The sequence below is a fragment of the Lygodium microphyllum genome, chromosome 9, assembly GCF_053477565.2.
Source record: "Lygodium microphyllum isolate KBCC chromosome 9, Lygodium_microphyllum_v1.1.10, whole genome shotgun sequence".
Taxonomy (NCBI): domain Eukaryota; kingdom Viridiplantae; phylum Streptophyta; class Polypodiopsida; order Schizaeales; family Lygodiaceae; genus Lygodium; species Lygodium microphyllum.
Genome location: NC_141143.1, coordinates 67094659 through 67114577, shown reverse-complemented (window position 1 = coordinate 67114577; position 19919 = coordinate 67094659). Strand labels below are relative to the sequence as shown.

At 40.3% G+C, this 19919-nt stretch overlaps 1 protein-coding gene across 1 annotated transcript; it reads right to left on the bottom strand.

Moving 5' to 3' along the window:
* Positions 1–7722: 7722 nt before the first annotated feature.
* LOC148031128 (THO complex subunit 4C-like) lies at positions 7723–16203 on the bottom strand. The gene is made up of 5 exons (XM_087684668.1): positions 15609–16203; positions 15233–15373; positions 9412–9480; positions 9091–9320; positions 7723–8923 (listed from the first exon to the last, which is right to left on the bottom strand). The coding sequence occupies exons 1-5, from the start codon at positions 15792–15794 to the stop codon at positions 8767–8769; spliced, it is 783 nt and encodes a 260-aa protein (XP_087540794.1). The 5' UTR covers positions 15795–16203; the 3' UTR covers positions 7723–8766.
* Positions 16204–19919: the final 3716 nt, after the last annotated feature.

The window sequence follows — 19919 nt, the reverse complement described above, 5'->3', positions numbered from 1 at the left end:
ATCACACGAGTCAAAACATGCATAGTCCAAAGGCGGAAGATACTGCAAACCAGATAACATTTTCATTCCCTTCAAAGACATATGCCCCAAACGGGCATGCCAAAGTGATACATGTGGGATAGAGCCCACTACCAAAACATGGTCTACAGAAGACCCAGATACAAAAAGAGGATAGAGGCTGCCAGCCTTGGCGCCTCTACCAAGCACAAGTCTACCTCTAGTAATCTTCCAGGCAGAATCCCCAAAACAGACATGGAACCCTGCATCATCCAACTGTCTTGCAGACATAAGACTGCGCGTAAGCGCAGGTACATGACGTACATCCCTGAGCAAAAAGGAACTGCCAGTGGAAAACTGCAACTGAATATCTCCACGGCCCACAATATCAAGAGACCTATCATCTCCAAGTCTAACTAATCCAGATACAGTACGGTAAGAGTGAAACCACTCACGGTAAGGCGTCACATGGAAGGACGCACGTGAATCCAATAACCAGCACTGTGTATACATACTAGGTGTCTCAGTCAAGTGTGAGGCATCAGCAAAACTAGCTGCAAGTATGAACTCATCACCACCATCGAAATCCTCGGTCTATGTGACATTAATTTCCTCAATCTTGACGTTGGACTTCGCAAGTACTATGTTGCGATCAGAGGACTTTTCCTGCACTTTCTCTTTCCCCTTATCCTTGCGCTTCTCATTGCGCAAATCATGACACTGTGGTCTGATATGGCCCTTTTTCCCACAATGATGACAAGTGACATTAGCGTTGCGCCCACGCGACTTACTACGCGACTTTCCACGAGATTTAGACCGACCCTTCTGAGAGTCACGGCCATGGCCATTCCCACGTTCATTCCTGTCATTCCTGCCTCTAACTGTCAAAGCATGTGAAACATGAGAGGCATCCAAGTTTTTGTGATTAACCTCTTCCTGCAGAAGAGCACTCTCAACATCATTCAATTTCAGAGTAGCACTAGAGGCACATAGGGCAGTGCGGAATACATCCCATGACTCATTCAAAGTCCCAAGCAAGAAAAGAGGAGTTACTTCCTCTCCAAAGGTTATATCCTACGAAGTCAGGTTCTTCAGTATAGCATGGAACTGGCTCAAGTAAGCAAACATAGTCGCATTATCCTTCATGCGCAGATCCATAAGCTGCTTCAACCAGTACATCTGACTCGCCGGACTTTTCTTATCATAAAGATTCTTGATCTTATTCCATAGATCCCATGCACTCTGTGCTTCCTCAAATACATTATAATGTACCTGTTCAGTGAGAGACAATATAATCATGGACTTGCATAGCTCATCAAGTTCAAGCTAGTCATCATTGTTCATAGTTTCAGGTTGCTCCCCACTCAACTGAAGTGGCTTAATCTGAGATTTTTGCACCAAGACCTGCCAAATTTGACTCTTCCAATAAGAGTAGTTGGTACCATCCAACTTTGTGATGTTAAATATGGCATTATCAGTCGAAGAGGACGCCATAATGCAGACTGGAAATGCACAGACAGTCTAAAATTGCTTACTGTTTTACTGCAGAAAGTGCCCAAAATCCACTGAAATGAGCTCCAAATGGCGAGAAAAGTGTGCCAAAAAATGATGCCCACTTAGTACTAGGTGCGGTACACCAAATCAAGATATTTCAGCATAAAAAATACTACTCGGTCCACCAATAAATACTTGCTGTAATAAATTTTAGAACTACAATATTGAGAGCAAACTGTCCCAAAACTGGATCTAATGTCAACTAAACAATGCCTAGGTCCAAAGCCGGCATAAAGAGGACAAAGCAAAGCCAAATGACAGTGAAAATACATGAGCATAACATCGAGAGATGTCAAATAGCATTTGCCAGTAAGAGGCACACCCCCAGACAATCTAGGCAAAATGTAGAACCAACTGCCAAAACCTGACACAAATAGGTGTCTCCTCAAAAGAAAGCGGATCCAAAACTGAGACTCAGCATCCTGTGAACCAAGACATATACTCAATGCAACATCCAATTGTCGGAGTATAATCCCAAAGTCTCAATACATCTGTAACTGCTCAATGACATAGACTGCTCCAATAGCATGTAATCCCTGCTCAAGGTCAAGTAAGCATGCAAGATGCTCCCACTGGCACAAAAGGCGTACAAACGAGTTAAGGGCTCAAGCAACCCAAGACAAAGTACCAATGACAAGTGACCAAGTCAATGCGTCATATGCATCCCAAGAGCATGACATACATGAAGCAACTGATGGAAGCAACCAACGAGCAATACATAATCCCAAAATAAGATCTCTGTCAACTCAATGACATCTCATAGCAACCAAGTAAATGATCAAACTGAGTCGAAAATGCTCAAATACATCCAAGGCAAAGCTCCCAATGTCAGTAAAGCATAGACGAACCAAGCGGCATATATCACGAACCAAAGCATGTAATGTATGAAGCCTAACTATCAAGCATAGACATGAGGCATCAGCGGTCCAAGAGCATGCCAAGTCGGTCCAAATGCCAGTGAATACCAACCAAGACGGAGCTTATGCGTAGTTCAAATACATTCCATAGATTCAAACATGAGCTCAAAGTCGTTCCCAAATGTCAGATACATGATGGCAAATCCCAAAGCATACATCCGATACCATTAGGTAAGTGACAAAGCATCCAGAGTACCTTCGGCCCACTGCTATTACAACCAAGTTTGACTGTCAAAACTGAGAAATTTCAGCCAATATTTCAGGCCAAAATCATGGCATAATCATATGCATACATTCCCAAGGCATTAGGCATCATGTAGGCCGCCTACGAGCATCAAACAAGGTAACCGGAGTAGAGTATAAGCATCAAATGCCAATGCCAAGTGTGGCTGCCCTGTTTCCAGCACTGTATAACAGTAAATGACAGTCCCAAATCAGCCAATATTTCAGGCCAAAATCATGGCATAATTATGTGGATACATTCCCAAGACATTTGGGCATCAAGTAGACCGCATACTAGCATCAAATAGCACAACCGGAATTGAGTGTAAGCAACAAATGCTAATGCCAATGTTGCAGCCCTGTTTTCAGCCTGTTATGACAATTTATGACAGTCCGAAATCTGAAGAAATCAGCCCCGAATGATCAAGACCAATGTCCACAGCTTGAATGACATCAAACATAAAGTCTAATAGCCCTCTTGATCAAGGTAGAGAGCAACAAACAATGGCCAAGTGTGGAGCTGAAGTAGACGAGTGCTAACAGCCTAAAAAAATGGCGCAATCTGTCTTGTTGGTGCTGAACTTGCTGTTGCTCCACGTGGACTGAAAGGGGGTAATGGGGGGCTCAAGAAGGGCCTATCAAAGGCCTATGACAAGCCTCTTTGAGCCTAATAGGTGTAAGGCACAATATGAGGGGAATAAGCTTCAAGGGTTTGAAGCCATGGCTGCCCTTGCTGTTTGCAACCTGTAGACTGAAATAAAACCCTGAAAGAATGATCAAATACCTCAGTATCAATGCCTTGAAGGTGCCTCAATAGGCTGGGAAGGTGCTCGGGAAGCCGGGGAGTGACAGGAGCTCGGGGAGATTAGATATGGCTGCCGGGATGGAGATCCAATGCAAGAAGGGAGTTAATGCAAAGCTAAGCAAGCACCGAGTCGAGCTCGAGCAAGAGGAAGCCAAGCTCTGATACCAGTTGAAAGGTGAGAAGGATCGAAGCTTACACGCGAGCTATGGCGGGAGAGCAAGAGCAAGAAAGAGAGAGACAAGAAATGGGAACTCCAACAGTCACAATGTGTGACCGGGCCTTCCTTTATTTACTAGTCACTAAAATGAATGTAAAGAATAAAGTGACGTGACGGGCGCCCGCCACCTGCAGTGTGCAGTGGCGGGTACTGTCAGTGTAGTAATACACGGGGCGGCACGGCGGAGGCGCCTTTACCCCAACAGAAAGATATCCTACCTATGAATTCCCAAGGCCTTAGATTGCTTAATATTTCCAAAAAAAATTAGCATGGTGATTTTTGGCACATCTTGAGCTTCAACTAACTTGATTTTCTCTTTAGGTCTACTTTTCTTGATTGATTGAAGCACTATTAACTCCTTTGACCTTCATCCAATTGCTTATACTAGCCCATAGACTTTTAATATTAATAGTCCTTGTAGCCTTCTCTATTTGGGATTAACATTACTCTCCTTTCAAGATGAATGTCACTCCCATGGCACATCTTTCTAATGTAGCAAAGCTTTGACAAGCACTAAAGATGGTAGTGCCTAGAATGATGAAGAGGTATGATGTAATGATGGAACAATTGAAGGAAGGATGATCTATCTAGTGCAAATAGGAGATGGGAGTTTAACTTGGAAATGTCTTCCCAAATATCATGTAGTAACTCACTATCTTTGAAGTGATTAATTATGGTGTCTATTATTCTTTCAAGAGTTTAATTTCTCTTTTTGGATTTAAAACAACTCTCACAGAGTTGGCTCATACTTTGGCTTCAAACCATCTTTGCCTCTCCACCCAATCTTGATAAATGAATGAAAGTACAAACTGCGCAAAAGGTACAATATGCACACCAATCTTAACACTAGTCTTGTAATTTGCCACAAAAGTGGTTATAAGCCACTTTAGCGGCTTAGGTCCTATTTTATCATATAACAACATGTGCATATGATACCAAAAGTGTATGAACATTGTCTAACATCATAAGATAGTAGCGTAAAAGATTTGAAACAAGTATCAAGTGAAAATTTATCTTCTACAGAAAATGGATTCTCAAAAGTGCATGAAAATTGGTCAAAACAGCACTCAACAATGCCAGTTGGAGCTCTTAAAAAAGTTGATAGTTCTTATCTAATTTCAAATCTCTTAATGGAAATACATACTATATAGATTTCATAAAAGTTTTAGCCTTTTTTTTTAAATTTGAGATGGTTTTGATTACGCACAAAGTTTTTGATTTTCTACAAAAATGGTCTTAAATATGAACATGAAAATATACACATCCTAGCTTGTTTTGACCCTTTTTCAACTACTATCTTATGCTGATCACATTTCCCTAAAGTCGTTTCTTCTTAATCTTTCTTATTAATGAGATTGAATTTTTTGTACAGGGTCCAAATTTCAAGAAAAATGGCTTTTTTGATACAAGACTAGTGTTAATTCAAATGTGGCCTCCTCAACTATCAAGCCATTGATCCATGATCGATCCAATTATGTCCAATGCCATCTTCTCCTTCCCTTGCCCTCTCCTTCACTCTCTCATGCCCGTTCTCTCACAATTATCGCATGTGCCTCAAACAAATCACATGGCATAGTAAGAAGAAGAAGAAGAGTATAGCAACAAGAGAGCCTCTCTCTCTCTCTCTCTCTCTCTCTCTCTCTCTCTCTCACATTGTGGTGGAAGTAAGATGGAAGGGATGAAAGCAAGAACTATTCTCTCAAACTTGTAGACCAACATGACTTCTTCCATACTCATGGAATTCATTGTATTCTTCTCTATCCTCTTGATCTCTATCACATTCAATGACAGTACGTATGTCTCTCTTTCTTATAAGAAAATATGGACAATTGAGGCTTAGATGACTTACTTCATTGTACCTGTAGATTCTCTCCTCCCCTTTCTCCCTCATATCTTCACTATGTCCATTTCAAGCTCTTCCCCTTTCACTTGCATATTTTTACCATGTTTAGAGACCACCTCCATCCTATACATCATTAGAGTCTACTCTTAAGTGGAATTTGAATTGGTTTCTTTGATGGATACAACAATTGCACCACAAAAGGGACTTTGGGAGGTGGTTCCACATTATATTTTCCTAGCCTTAGCATCTCCTATTCTTATTGACAACATTTATGGCTTTCTTGTATATATGTCTTTAAGATAGATTGTGACCCTCAAGTTGGTTATATATTTCAATTTTCATTTAGCATCAAAGGGGGCTTTTTTTCTTTCAAAGCCTTCATCCACCACTTTCACAAAGCTTCAATTTTTAAAGTAAACTACTCCACAGTTTGATCATTTTGCACATTTAAAAAATCCTTTCACATCACACTTGCATCCTCCTTCGGCCTTTGAATTCGAAGTATTTTAGGATCCTCATAATGCACCTTCATTGGCATTGTTTATGAAACTTGTTGAGTGTTATATGCGACCAACAATTGTATATCATTTGTATGGATCTCGTAACATATACTCAATCACTTCCTTCATATAGTCCACCCACAAAACAAGCCATCTCAAAGTCTTCCATAAATTGCATATACTTGTCCTCTTTCCCAATAACATTTTGAACCCGTTGGCCAATCTCTTTTGCTTGAATTGCGTGGAAAGATCCTTGGGGACACTAAAAGAGGTGAAGTTGAATAAAAAAGAGCTATAAAGCACCACCCGCATGATAACAACGCACGCAAACTCCCTACTCATTGGAAATCGTGATATTGCACAAACAAATAGATATTGGAAGTAATGGACCTAAAAGGAAATTCAAGCCAAGAGATTTACCTTATAAGAAGGACAAGAGAGCTATGCCTTAAGAAACATTCCTCCATAAGGTGGATATATGAGCTCCTTACACTACCAACAAAATCTTCTCCACTAAACTCACAAGAAAGCCCTTAATAGAATGCAATGCTCTCTACTTTAGTGATGAGACCACCTATGTTGTTTTACACATTGATCACAAGAAAGCCCTTAATAGAATGCAATGCTCTCTACTTTAGTGATGAGACCACCTATGTTGTTTTACGCATTGATCAAGTTGGCATTATTGTTAATGGTAGATAGTTTGTTGGACAAACCTTTGTTGAGATATGAAAGATAGGATGCCCATTTAACAAGTGAAAAAGTGGAAGGTATAATCCATACATCCCCCTAGTGAGTCGATCCTAAAGCCAATAGAGAAACAAGCATAAGCCCAAATGTCTCTTCATGTTAAACTTGGTCATATCTCATTTGAGCAATACAATTCAGCTTTAGGCTATCCGCTTCTCCCATACTCTATTCATGTTTCTTTAAATTGATGATAAGTATTTCATTATTTTCATCCACACCATTCATTATTCGCAGCCACACAATTTTCCATTGTTTACTTCTACAATGCATTCCCATTGGCTCCTTTTAAAGTAGAGACTTCTCCATTGACTACCCAGCAATTATTGCTTGCAAAACATAAATTGGGCTAAACTTGACCTTCTCTAAAAGGTTTGGAAACTTAGGGAGATGGGAGGAGGTTCAAGGATTACGCTACTGAGTCGGCAAACTTACAGAGATGGGAGAAGGCTCAAGGATTATTTAAGTCCAGTATGAGTATACATTCCTTGATAACAGAATAGTACCCCTAGGCATGTAGCACTCCACAGTCAGCCCATGTTTCTACACACAATGGAACTAACTCGCAGGACAAGTGCCTTTGAACTCTTGAATCTTGATCAGCACATCCCTTGAAACCTCAACATGTATACATTCCTTGCAAACAGAATAGAACCCCTAGTCATGTAGCGCTGCACACAGTCAGCCCATGCTTCTACACACAATGGGACATACCACATATTTGACTTAAAATAACTGCTCCATAAAGCAATGGTTCCTGGGCCACTCCTATTCTGGCTGGCCCAAGGTTCATTGTACACATACTACAAGACAAATCACATTTTCATCTGAAACAGATATATTAGTTAATCAGTTTGCAGCTTTGATGCTCCAAATTTAATTCCCCACAGATTATTTGAAAGCAGGCAAATCATGTTTAGCAATACAGTGGTTTAACTCCTTTTGTTGATCGTAAGTTGCAGAACATAAAAAATCCAGGCCTTCCATGATGAGTAAGAGTGAAGGCCAAATATGAATTTCACTTGCAATCTCTATGTAGTGAAAATGTGGCTTGCCTTGGTGGCTTGCCTTGAAAGGGACTATCAGGTGATCAGATGTCAAAATAACAGGAGATAAATAAGTCTGTAATCTTGTAATACTGAAACAGACCTTATATCTTCTAGCTCAAACCTCTACAGCTTTCAAAATTTTGAAATTTTGTGTGACATCTACACAAAACACAACATAAATCTTGACAAGCCTAATACGGTTCCTGACTGTTACATTGGACCATGACAAGCTTCCATTAAACCATGTCAGTAGCACAGTAGTCAAGCTCCTTTCGTCATATGTTGAATCCCAAAACTAAACTAAACGAAGGTCTCCATGCTGCATGAGGTGAGGACTTGATCTTCATTACAAGCTTCCATATGATGAGTATACAATAACCCTTGCCCTGCCAACATATGTTTTGATCACAAGATGCTATTGATAACTGGATTAAATGCACAGTCGTAATCCTTTACTCCTAGCTGTAATGTACAAAATTGATCTTCCATTTGCAACTTTCGAATGACCCAGGTAGGTATCTTTGCAGATGGAGAGGTGCCATAGAAAGTGGAATCAAGTCGCACTCAGCCACAATAACCAATGAAATTTTGCATATGTTTTTCTATACTGCACAACTAAGTATCAGGGTACTTGTACTGGATGTTTTTAAAACTAGACTTCAGGCCCAAACTCAGATGCCGACCTTTACAATAAACGGTAGCAATAGATGCATGTTGTAGGGCATTGAGCGCGTGATGCTCCGATGAACAAAATTTGCCTTGTATAAATGCCTTGATTTCCTCTTCTAAAAGCATATGAGGTACTACTTTGAATGCCATCATCGAGAGCTCCCTCAGAGTTGGAACTTCAAAGACCTATTTCTAATTTAAAAATCCTATTAGTAAAGACGAGATCTTTAAAATCTCCATATCTCACTAAGATATCTGCATTGCATGTTTATGGTATTTCTCCAAATCTGCATCCAACTCCGCCACACTCGGTAATTTTTTTTCTGCAGCAGGGGGCCTGCGACCTCGCCCCCTGCCACGGCCTCTAAACCATCGGAATCCAAATCCTCGTCCACGCACTCCACTGAAAGAATAGAATCGGTTTTTAAAGACTAAAATAGAGACCATTTCTATTCAGTCAAAGCAAAAAGTAGAACATTCAAGATACTTTTGCATGCCTAACCTTCCAATCATACACTTCAACCAATCATACACTCCAAGCTAAATCGGTGTAAAGACAGGAGTGAGTACCTTATGCCAGCAGTTGACTGTAACCTCCCTCTTCCAAATCCTCTTCCCATTCCCCTTCCCATCCCTCTTCCCATTGACATAGAACCATTCATAACTCGAGGAACAGATGAAAGAAGGTTTGTTCCAATGAGGTCTATTTTCATTGGCTTCCCATCAAGCATAACACTGTTATAACGTTTCATTGCTGCAATTGCATCTTGGCGCCTCAAAAAGACAACATCTGCAGTGCCCTGCAATGCAAAGGCATGATGAGCACAGTGCTTTTGAATAGATCATTTTGTCTGGCAAAAGCAGCGACCTCCAAATAGGAAAATGCATTACATTAGAGCGCCCACTTTTGTCATAGTGAACACCGAAATGCTTCAACTCACCGACTTCCGAGAAAAGCTCCTGCAGCAAGCCCAGATGTGAGAGTATTAAAATATATAGAAGTAATACCTCTAGTAGCTGCAGCATATTGAATACCTCAACATAGGCTCTTAAGAACACACATTAAGCTTTGGGGACTGTATACACATGGAATAAGCCATCAGGTGTGCTCTAGAGAAATCTCAGAAGACGAGGACTTATGTTAGGCACTTATGAATGGTGAAAATAGCTAGAAAATATGACTGCAATTATTAATAATAAACTTTATTAGAAAGAAAGGCAGCTATCGAAGAAACAATTGGCATTCTGTGCAAATTTCTAGTGCTATTGCTATGTCTTGAATAGTGACCTGCTCAAAACATCATAATCTGCATCATCCTGTTATACCAGGAGTGGTCTAATGCAGTCTTTGTGTAATCATCAAGTCAAATACCTCTGAGTTCTAGAAAAGTTGCTGCGACTACTAAACTCTCATTTTGAGTGAATATTGCTAAACATGCATTCATTGTTCCTGCACCTCCAATAGTGCTCAAAGGAAAGCAAGAAACAAGACATGATCACAATAGTGCAATTGTCACGAGCACCTGAAATTTTAAGATGCTTTAATCTTGCTGATGACATTTGATTAAGTTATTAATCAAATGTGCAAGGTAGTTTAGCACATGTGATGCACATAGCAGTTATTTCATTGTAACAAGCCAAGGACCTCGAGGATGCAATGGGTGTCAAAGGCAAAAGTTGTGACAAGTTATGCCAGCCAGGCTTTGGGGGTCAGTTGGTGTCAATTTTGATCCTAGGACAATTAGTTGGCCAATAAGTGTCAGTGGTGACACTAGGGACTAGCATTAATTAATTAATTAATGCCAATCCAAGGGTCAACAGAGGTTGGAGACCGCTCTAGGTTGCAAATGGCCTAGCCAATTTAATTATGGATGGGCACATTTAATTGTGAGCAAAATCAGGACTGAAATTAATTTTCAAATATATTTAATTTTGAAAATTAATTAAATGGTTGGATAATGTTGAAAAATGGGTTTAGAAAGCTGCCACATGGCGTAAATGCCCATGCAAACTGAGAAACCGTTTTTGGGGGCTAGGTCTCAACCTGAGATAAGGATAAGCTCACTGAAGACACACCTCAATACCTCCCATCTCCCTATGACAAAGAACCATTGACTCTTAATCACATTTAAGCAATCAATAATTAGGCCCAAGAGAACAAGAGAGAATCTCTACTATTAAACCTCCAATGTACCAAAGGCAGCGTCGCGCCATAGATAGCCTTGTGTGATGTCAAGTCTAGGAGTTCTAGCAGAAGAGAACATAAAGACGACAACTACCCAGAGGAGTAAATGGCATTCTATAGCAAAGGATTTGCAAAATGAGCTTGCAATTGTTGTTATTTTATAAAGCAAGGGCAACAAACCTTACATTGAGAGAAAGTATAGTATGTCAAAGTCACGTGCAAAATAACATTGACATCATGAAACATAGCAACCAGTCAAATCATATCCAACGATATATAATGATTAACAATTAAGAAAATCAAAAACAACAAATTACAAGTGAGTTAAGTTATCTAAGTCAAAACAACTAATGAGAAAACTACAAGGGAAACAAGGAGGAAGCACCAAACATATCAAAAAAATAGGTGATGCTCTTATTGTAGAGCTAGAAACACTGAAGCAAAAAAGAAAACTAATCTTTAAAAAACAAAAAACACTTCTTCAATTTTGCCTCAAAAACAACCATTTCCTACAAATATATGGTCTAATGTTGCTACAAGTAACATGGATAGGTATCCATTTACTTGTCTTCTCAACACTTGAGAGAATTTTGGAAATGATTTTGGATAAAGAGAGAGTTTAATGTATAGATCTTGTCAAATATTTAGCATCCTGCTTACACATGGTTAAGCAAGCATCTAAAACATAGTTTCTAGATGAGACTAGTCATTTTCCTAGTATGGTCTACCAAAGATTTACCTCCATTTGGAACAAGGGATATCACTTTCAAGTATAACCACCCATGACTTGAATAGGAATACTGATCCCGTACTAACTTTCCTTATCTTTTTCGCATAGATTACATTATCAAGGCCAAAATTGATTCAAGTTGGGAAAATTCCAAGCACACTTTCATACTTATACATGATGTATGAAATTGAACCAACAAACTATTCTCAAGTAATGGCCTAAGAGGTCCCCCTAAGGACTTTCTAAAGGAGCTGTAAAGAAAGTGTGGACCAACAAGAGCAAAGAAAGGGTGTTGATAGATCTGCTAAAAACATAAAAAACACAAAAGAACAATAAAAATACAATGAACTCCAAGAAAACACAAAAGAACAACAAAAACACAATGGACTCAAAGAGAATAGACTCAAGAAAAGGAATACATATTCAAAGGTTTCTTCTCCTCCTACTTGTCATCTCTCTCTAAAGCAACAAAAGCATCTTATTTTCCACCTAATTGAAATGACAACTTTTTCTATAAATGCAAAGTAGCCTTGTGCTTAAACATATAGGGATCGTATGACCAAGGCTGATAGATGTCATCAATGTTGAGCTCATAAGGTGTTTGCCACACCATCAGACACTCTAGAGGTAGCTTGTACAATACAATCCCTAATAAACATCAACTTTAGGAAGAGTAGACTATATGTTGTGAAGTTGATCTTAGATCTATGTCACCCTTAGAAGAAATGATTGAATCATATCAGTCGCCTTGAACAAAGGAGTCTATAGTTTGCCATAAACGGTCATAGCTCGCATGATTAACAAATCCTCACAAATAAGCTAAAGCTTCAGCTACAACTCTAGAGAAGTCCAACAAGAGATAAGTGCTGAAAGGACTTCCTTCAAGATCTGATAAAGGGAACAAAATATTGCAATGGCATCCACATTGCCCTAATCAAGGACTACTCCCTCATAATTGTCTTTGGACTAATAGAAGAGGAGACGGTTTTTTAGGACAAGGCAAATCCTAAAACGATGTACAAGGTTGCTTTTAAACAAACCAAGCTCTCATAACAGCACTCCACATCAAACAATCAAGTCCTTTATGCTTTTCATCAGTATTGCAACATAGGAGCCATTGTAGATATCATGCAAAGAAGATAAAGTAAGGGGAATGAGAGAGATAGACACTTTGAATGAACAGCCCAACACAATTAATACTGCCCTGTGTTGAGAACATGCTGAAAATGCAAACAGGCTGAAGCACAAGTTGAACAAGCTAAAGCCTATGAAAAAAAATTGTGAGATGGCCATACAAGAGATTAAGACGTCAGCAGCTGTGATAAAAGCGACAAAGTTATGCTAAACATGCAAACACGCTAAAAGCACAAGTTGAACAAGCCAAAGCTTGTTGGAAAAAAAATTTGTGAGATGGCTATACAGGAGATTAAGATGTGAACAGCTATGATAAAAACGATGATTCAAGGGAGAACTCAGAAAACCAAAGCTGAAATAGTCAAAACAGTAGCAAAAACACAGATTCAACAAAATCGAGACAGGCTGCCCTGATGCTGAAAACTCCTGCCCAACCGAGAAAACTATCACCCGAGCCTGCCTAGATAAAAAAACAGCAACAAAACACAACTTTCATAGCAATCTATGCATGGTCAAACTTGAAATAGTGGTCTAACACAACAATCAGCACAAGAACCACGAGTTTTGAACTTTGATACCACATTACAAAAGTCTGGAGTAACTTAAGTAAAGAGACGAAGCTGATGGGACTCTTGTAAATACAAAGAACAAAAAAAGAACAGCAAGGACACAATGAACTCAAAGAGAATAGACTTTGAAAAATTGAATCCATATACCATGGCTCAAGGGTGTCTAAAAAGGTACAAACTCTGGGCAATCAAAAGAATGCTGCAGTCTCTCTCTCTGCAACAAGAAGACTAAAAATCGGAATCTATATATCAAAGCTTTAGAGTCTGTACAAAGGCAGGGGATATGGACAAGAGCAACCCAAAATTAAAGGTCTACTTGGATTAAATACACCACCTTAGAACACAAATGCACTGTGGCACAGAACTCTTATCACCCAAGAAACGTACAAAGTTAACAATGTCACCCTAAGAAGAAATGACCGAATTGTAACAATCACCTTAAACCTAATATGCTATAACTATAGAAAGAAGGTCGCAGCTCACATGATTGGCCAAGCCTCCCATGTAGTTGCAACTCCTCCCATGCCTTTAGAGATGTCCTACAAGAGATAACTGCCAAAAGGATCATAATTGCAGGCTTTGAAACAATGTCAAAAAAGTATAAGCAGCAGAAGCAAAGAGAGGGTATTGATAGATCTACAATAAACACAGAGTATGCAAAAGAAGAACAAGAACACACTGAAATCAGTGAGTACATTCAAGAAACGGAATCCATATACCAAGGCTCAAGAGTGTGTGGCATGGCACAAACTGAGGGCAACCAGCAGTACAACAGTCTCTCTATCTCCAAGGGAAGCAATGTGCTGAGTATTTGAATGATAATGAGATTTGATGGGAGATTGCCTAGATATAGGTTAAGAAAAGTACAACAATAATGACCAATCAGCCAACATTTAATGTGGCCCTAAATACTAGTCAGCGAACATTCAATGTATCCTGACTCAAAAATGAAACACACTCTGATAAGAGATCCTAGCACCCATGACACATACTCTACTAACAAGAACTCATGGAAAAATCTGTTGTTTTTATGTAACAATGGTATCATGTATAGCTCGTATCAACCAAGCATATGCCTTGCACATAGCACTTGCTACAATAGATTTAGGAGGAGATGACAGGTTTATGCTCGGTTTAATGATCACAACCTTAAGAGTCAAAAATGGAGTGGCATTCCTGTTTAGTGCCTAGAGGATTGTTGGAGAAGTCCTTACATCATGAAATAAACTCTCTTGTATTCCTCCCTACTTGATAAATCTCTTTTGATGTGTTCTAAAGTTAATAGATACACAGCTTCAAAGACTACCTCTATTAGATATACAAATTTGGGGCAATAGGTGTTGGGTTTTTGCAATATGTTGCTTAATTCTTTGCTTTGTGAGTATAAATCTAGGAAGTTAAATGCATTTTCTCAAAGCACTCGAGACAAAATATATATACATTAAATGTTTATTGGTCACAAGTGCATGGGAAATCTATCAAATGCAAATATATTAATTGTAAAACTGGTTATCACAAATTGACAATCGGCTCTCAACTTTTGAACTATGAGGGAGTTCGAATATTTCTATTTCCTGATTATTATCTGCAAAACCTTTGTATATTGACACACATTTAAGATCATGTGTATACACACTCATGCACATAATTTTCACTTGAAATAGCACAAACCTCCAAGCCTTCAAAATTACAAATCAACAATCAGTTCTGAATCCAACTAATTGATGTTCAACACCAATTATTATTTGTGTCATTAATAGCTAGAAGAGTGTCCTAAACTAACAGTGCATTGTCTATCACTTGGAAAAAACCTCAAGTGGGAAAAGAGAAATCCACACAAACATACAGGTTAGCAAGGGCAGCCCCTCTCATCCCAAGGATCATATGCATGACTTGGTTCCTATTCTTCAAAGCTTCAGATTTAAACTTGAAGATTGTAAGCTGTTAAATACTTGGTAAGTATGCATTTCAAAAAAGGCATAATTTCAGACAATATTTTACAGACAGTCATTGTTACATCCATACAACTGTAAAGAACATCCTAGCAATTCTACAATAACCCATTATCAAAATGAAGTAGATTAAAGCTCTTACTTTGATATCTTCATTAGAAACACCATGGTCAAGGTTGGAGATGTAGAGCTTAGTGCTAGTTTCTATGCCAAGAGCAGAACCTACAGCATCCTCGAACATATCGCGCCTCCATCCGAACTCCGCACGCCGATTCATTAGAGACTGCTTCCACATTGCAATAGGCCATTACACCAGGAGAAATCCCAACAGGGCATCTCGAAGAGATGCATAAAACTGTAATCTTGGCAGCTCCAATATACATAAAAACTGTTATCTTGGCAATGGGCTGGAGAAGACTAGGCTTTTACCAAACCGTCCCCTCTAAACAACATACAAGAAAATTCTCTGGCCTGTGCCAACAAAGAATTATGGGAAAAAAGAAGCCACTTTTGCTTGCCTTGGCTAAGTTAAAGGCGGAGGGCCGCCTGGGCCGCAAAAAGCCCCCTGTGCGCCCTCCTCTGCCTCCGGATGTGCCACCTCCCCTCCTGCCACCACCTCTGCCACGTCCCCGGGCTGCACCACCTCGACTCTGCTTGCTCATTTTGATGATATCATCTAAAGGCATATCGAGGTGATTACTCATTCTCGGTCTCCTGAGGCAGGACTACAAAAATCTTCAATCTGCGGCGTCTGCAAAACCTTCGCAAGTTGAGTAGGGAAGAAACCCTACTGAAAGCACAGAACCTTAGTACTCAGACGCTCTTATCCCACAAAAAAGTAGCGACTATGATGCTGATTCCTGAAGCAGAAGCTCGAATCTTTCAGGATGATGATGGGGCGAAAACGAAGCTGAGATTGTGATAGTGCAGTTGGATCGAAGCGTATAACACGGCAAATTGCCGACCTTCAGAGATGCAGAAGACGATTAACCCTAGATACAGAGGAATCACTGGAGAGCGAGAGGAGGGGACAACTGACGACAGAGAGCAGGTGATGAAAACAGAGGATCCTTATTTTAAGAGAGAGAGTGGGCTTTCCGCATACATGTATTCTTACTAACTCGCTTTAAGAGCTTGAATTTTAGGATTATCTTTTTCGGGGTTGCTTCTACAGCTACCTTCTGATTATGGTTCTAGGTCTATTGATATCTATGTTTATATTCTATATCTATATCTATATCTATCTAAATTATTTCTTACTTTCAGATTTTAGATTTGGCGACGCACAAACCAACCTTCACATATTTTTCTTTTATACAACTTAAGAAAAAGGCATTGAAGGTGAGCTCCATTCTTACATGATAGCCTCTCCTTTGTTCAAAACCCGCATGTCAAGCTTTGTCTTAGGTTTGCTCTCAACATCCACAATCGTTCCTAGCCAATGACAAATATGGTTGATCAATTGATGAGGATGATGATGATCATGCAACTCTAGCCAAAGGCAAGTTTGTCATCCCCATATGTGCCTTTAAGTTGTTCTTTACCCAATGAGATCACCTTGGAGTCAGCTTGTATTGCATTTCCTCATTGTGGATGGGCCAATGCAATCAAATGATTGGTGCCCTTAGAGTATCATCTTTGCCTACTTAGAAGGATTAGATAGATGTGGCTACAACATTCATAAAATTAAAGTTCTTTTTGAATCTTCTCTTGTACATACCATGAAATAAGTAAAAGGAGTCACATGGACCTAGTGACCTTCATATGTAACTTGTCCAAAAGAAGTACGACAATCAACTGCTTTCCTTGCAATTTGGGGTGATTGGCATTTCCCAATTCTATGTAGGTTTGTCATATGCTCCTGTTTATGTCTTAATTAGTATGGGACAACTAGCTCCTTATTGCATAGACACACACAATGCACAAAACGCACACAATTGCAAATTTCCATCTCTTGATTACCACATTCATGTCTCTCCTTACACATTTGCCCACTGATCCTTGAGATAATGAATCAAAGTAAATTAACATTTGTACATCTCAACAAATTTTAGGAGACGAATTGAAGCCTTCCAATCGTTCAAGTTAGCTTATCACTTCACGAGGTCCCCCTCCCCACTCATTCAATTGTTGCCACCCATCCCTATTTGACCAACAAGTACACAATCAGCCACCAACTCATATGATTTGCATCACCACCCATAATTCCTCGTATCAACAACAACTTATATGGTAGACCCTTAGCAGCTTCAAGTAGCATAGTCATTAGCACCAACCAGCACCATAGGCAACATTACCAACAATGAGCCCAACAAAGTCACAATGCATTTGCCCATCTAGAGACTACAATTGCAAGAGCACATAATGGACATCTTTGTAATGTGTTACAATTATGTCACATCCATGATATTGTCAATAATTGGGTGACAAGCCCCACCTTGAGCTACTTATCCCAAGAGTAAACATGCTTAGATTGTAACAAGCGAGATACACACCGACTAGGGTTTAGACACCCCGTCACACTAACCGGGGTATTTAAGGTGTAAGAGCCCCAGATTAGGGCAACTAGTTATTATCAAGATCATACTTTTCACCTTCATCTCCAGCTTCCATGGCTTTCTCCTTCCTTCCCTCCTCTTCTCTCTCTTTCTCTCTCTTCTTCTAGTCTTCTACCTTCTTCTTCTTGTTCTCTTTCTCTCTCCTCAGCTCTCCTGCTCTCTCCTCTCAGCTTCTTTCATTACAAGTGGTATCAGAGCTTCAGGCTTTGGTCCTTTCCTCTTTCCCCTTTCTCCTTTTTCAAATCCCAAACACCCTAGTTACTCAGCCTTACAGGTACAGGTACAGCAAGAAGGACTGCAGTAAACTTCAGCTTTTTGGAGCAAGTAGGAGCTATGGCTGGAGACTCAGACATATCTGGAGGTAAAACGATTAAAATAGCAGGTCGTCACTTCTTTTCATGCAAATTTTAAGGATTCCAAGCCAAGTTTGGAGTCCCATGAGTTGGAAGAGAGCAAAACCTCAGTCACTTTTTGCCCCAACCCTCTTTCTCTCTCTTCTCCTGCAAGCTACCATGGCTGCCAGCCCAAAGAAACCCCAAAATCTGACCTAAGGTTGCTCCCCAACATCAACTAGCCCCGAGACTCCTTCCCTGACCCCCCCAAGCTACTAATCAAGTAGTGGACTAGGGGGATTTGCTACCCAGAAGGCCTACAAGACAGCCCCGTAATTTTCAGCGCATTTTGCTATGGCTGTCCTGCCCCTCCCTAGCCCTTCTACCACTCCTCCACTGCTGCCTGGCCACCTCCTACCACTCCTGGGCATTGACTCAGCTGATCTTCCTCTTTCCCCTTGGCATTTTTTATCCCGGGATTCAACCTTCATGATGGACAACATCTGGTCTGTTTGATACAGTTTGGGGTAGCCATGGATGGGAGCTTTGCGGGCAGCCATGAAAGCTTCACTTGAAGCTTCCCATTCTTGAAGCTTGAGCTCGGGGATAAGCATGGGAGCCTTCTTCATCAGCAAGAGCACTCAAATGCTGAAGTACTCTTCCACGGATGCCCGACCAACAACCGGATTGATCAAGGGAGCAAGCGGCATCACGATGATTCATGTTTCAACTGTCTTCCCAAGTACTAAAGAGGTATGTCATTCTGATCTTAATCTCTCAATTTAGCCACTTGCTGAGCTTAATCCATTGTTGGTGGAGAGATTCAAGATTGCATAGGTTTAATAGTTCCATCCTCTTCGTGTGCAAGCATCATACTTCTTCCTGAAATTCATTGTAATGGCTGACATTAACCCCCTACCTTGTCTTGTGATCTTGGATAAATAATAGCCTTTGTGAATTGGGTAACTAGCAGCCAGTGAGTCACTAGACTGCCAAGGTAACCCCTACCCCAACCTTTATCATTCCTTGCATCTCATGAAAAGGCCCAATGTCTTCTTTCTAATGCATCTCATGTTGATTGCTTATTAAAAATGTCTGCCATGTATATTTCGGATGAGGAAAAAGGCCGATGCCAGGCAAGGTGGTAGACAAAAGAGAGGTGACCCTCCCTTACCACTTAAGACCTTGAAGGGGTGCACAACCTGGCTCGGGGGGGACTTTGCCCACCTCCCGCTCCGGAGCCCAATACTTGTATGCAGGTGTAGGTACTTCAATGAGCTCTACTCCCCTGCCCCAATGATCCTTCTTGGATAACCCACAATGCTAATGGCACCCATATATGACACTTGAAGTACATGCAGTCAAAGGAGATGTATGGTAGTGGATGTACTTATGCATTAATGGCAGAGTTGATGGGTATGCAATGATGCTTGGGATTATGCTCACTATGCTCAAGATGCTATTGATGTGGTAGATCGGGCCCCTTGAACTATGCTCTATCCATGTAAGACATTGGTACTAAGGGACATGCAGTGTTTTTGGTCACTGTCCCACAGGACTATCACAAAGATCCCATTGCAGAAAATTTTGTCCTAAATCTAGGGGTGAACCCTATAGCTCAACTCGAAGAGGGCTTTGTCCCCCCGATTTGAATCAAAAACCTCCCCAATCGGAGCTACGGTGTGAAAGTTATGCCCATTTTTGTGCACTAGGGTCACTGTGGATACGATGCAGACCGCTCCAGGACAGGCACTGTAAACCCCTTACAAAAAATTTTGATCATTTTTTGTCATAAAGGTTAATAGCTCATCTCGAAGAGGCCGTTGTCCCCTGCGACTTGAGCCCAAAACCTCATCAATTGGAGTTTCCTACAAAGAGTTACGCCCCTTTTACTGATAGTAGGTCCTGTGGACTACATCTAGATGGCTGGCCAGAAAGG

Bases quoted from the DNA above. Each gene is read 5' to 3' on its own strand.
- LOC148031128 (XM_087684668.1), bottom strand. From the start codon at position 15,794: ATGAGTAATCACCTCGATATGCCTTTAGATGATATCATCAAAATGAGC. The intron at 15,374-15,608 runs GCAAGCAAAAGT...ATGTGGAAGCAG, and splicing joins CCGCCTTTAACTTAGCCAAG to TCTCTAATGAATCGGCGTGC. The intron at 9,481-15,232 runs GTAAGAGCTTTA...GGCTTGCTGCAG, and splicing joins TTTCTAATGAAGATATCAAA to GAGCTTTTCTCGGAAGTCGG.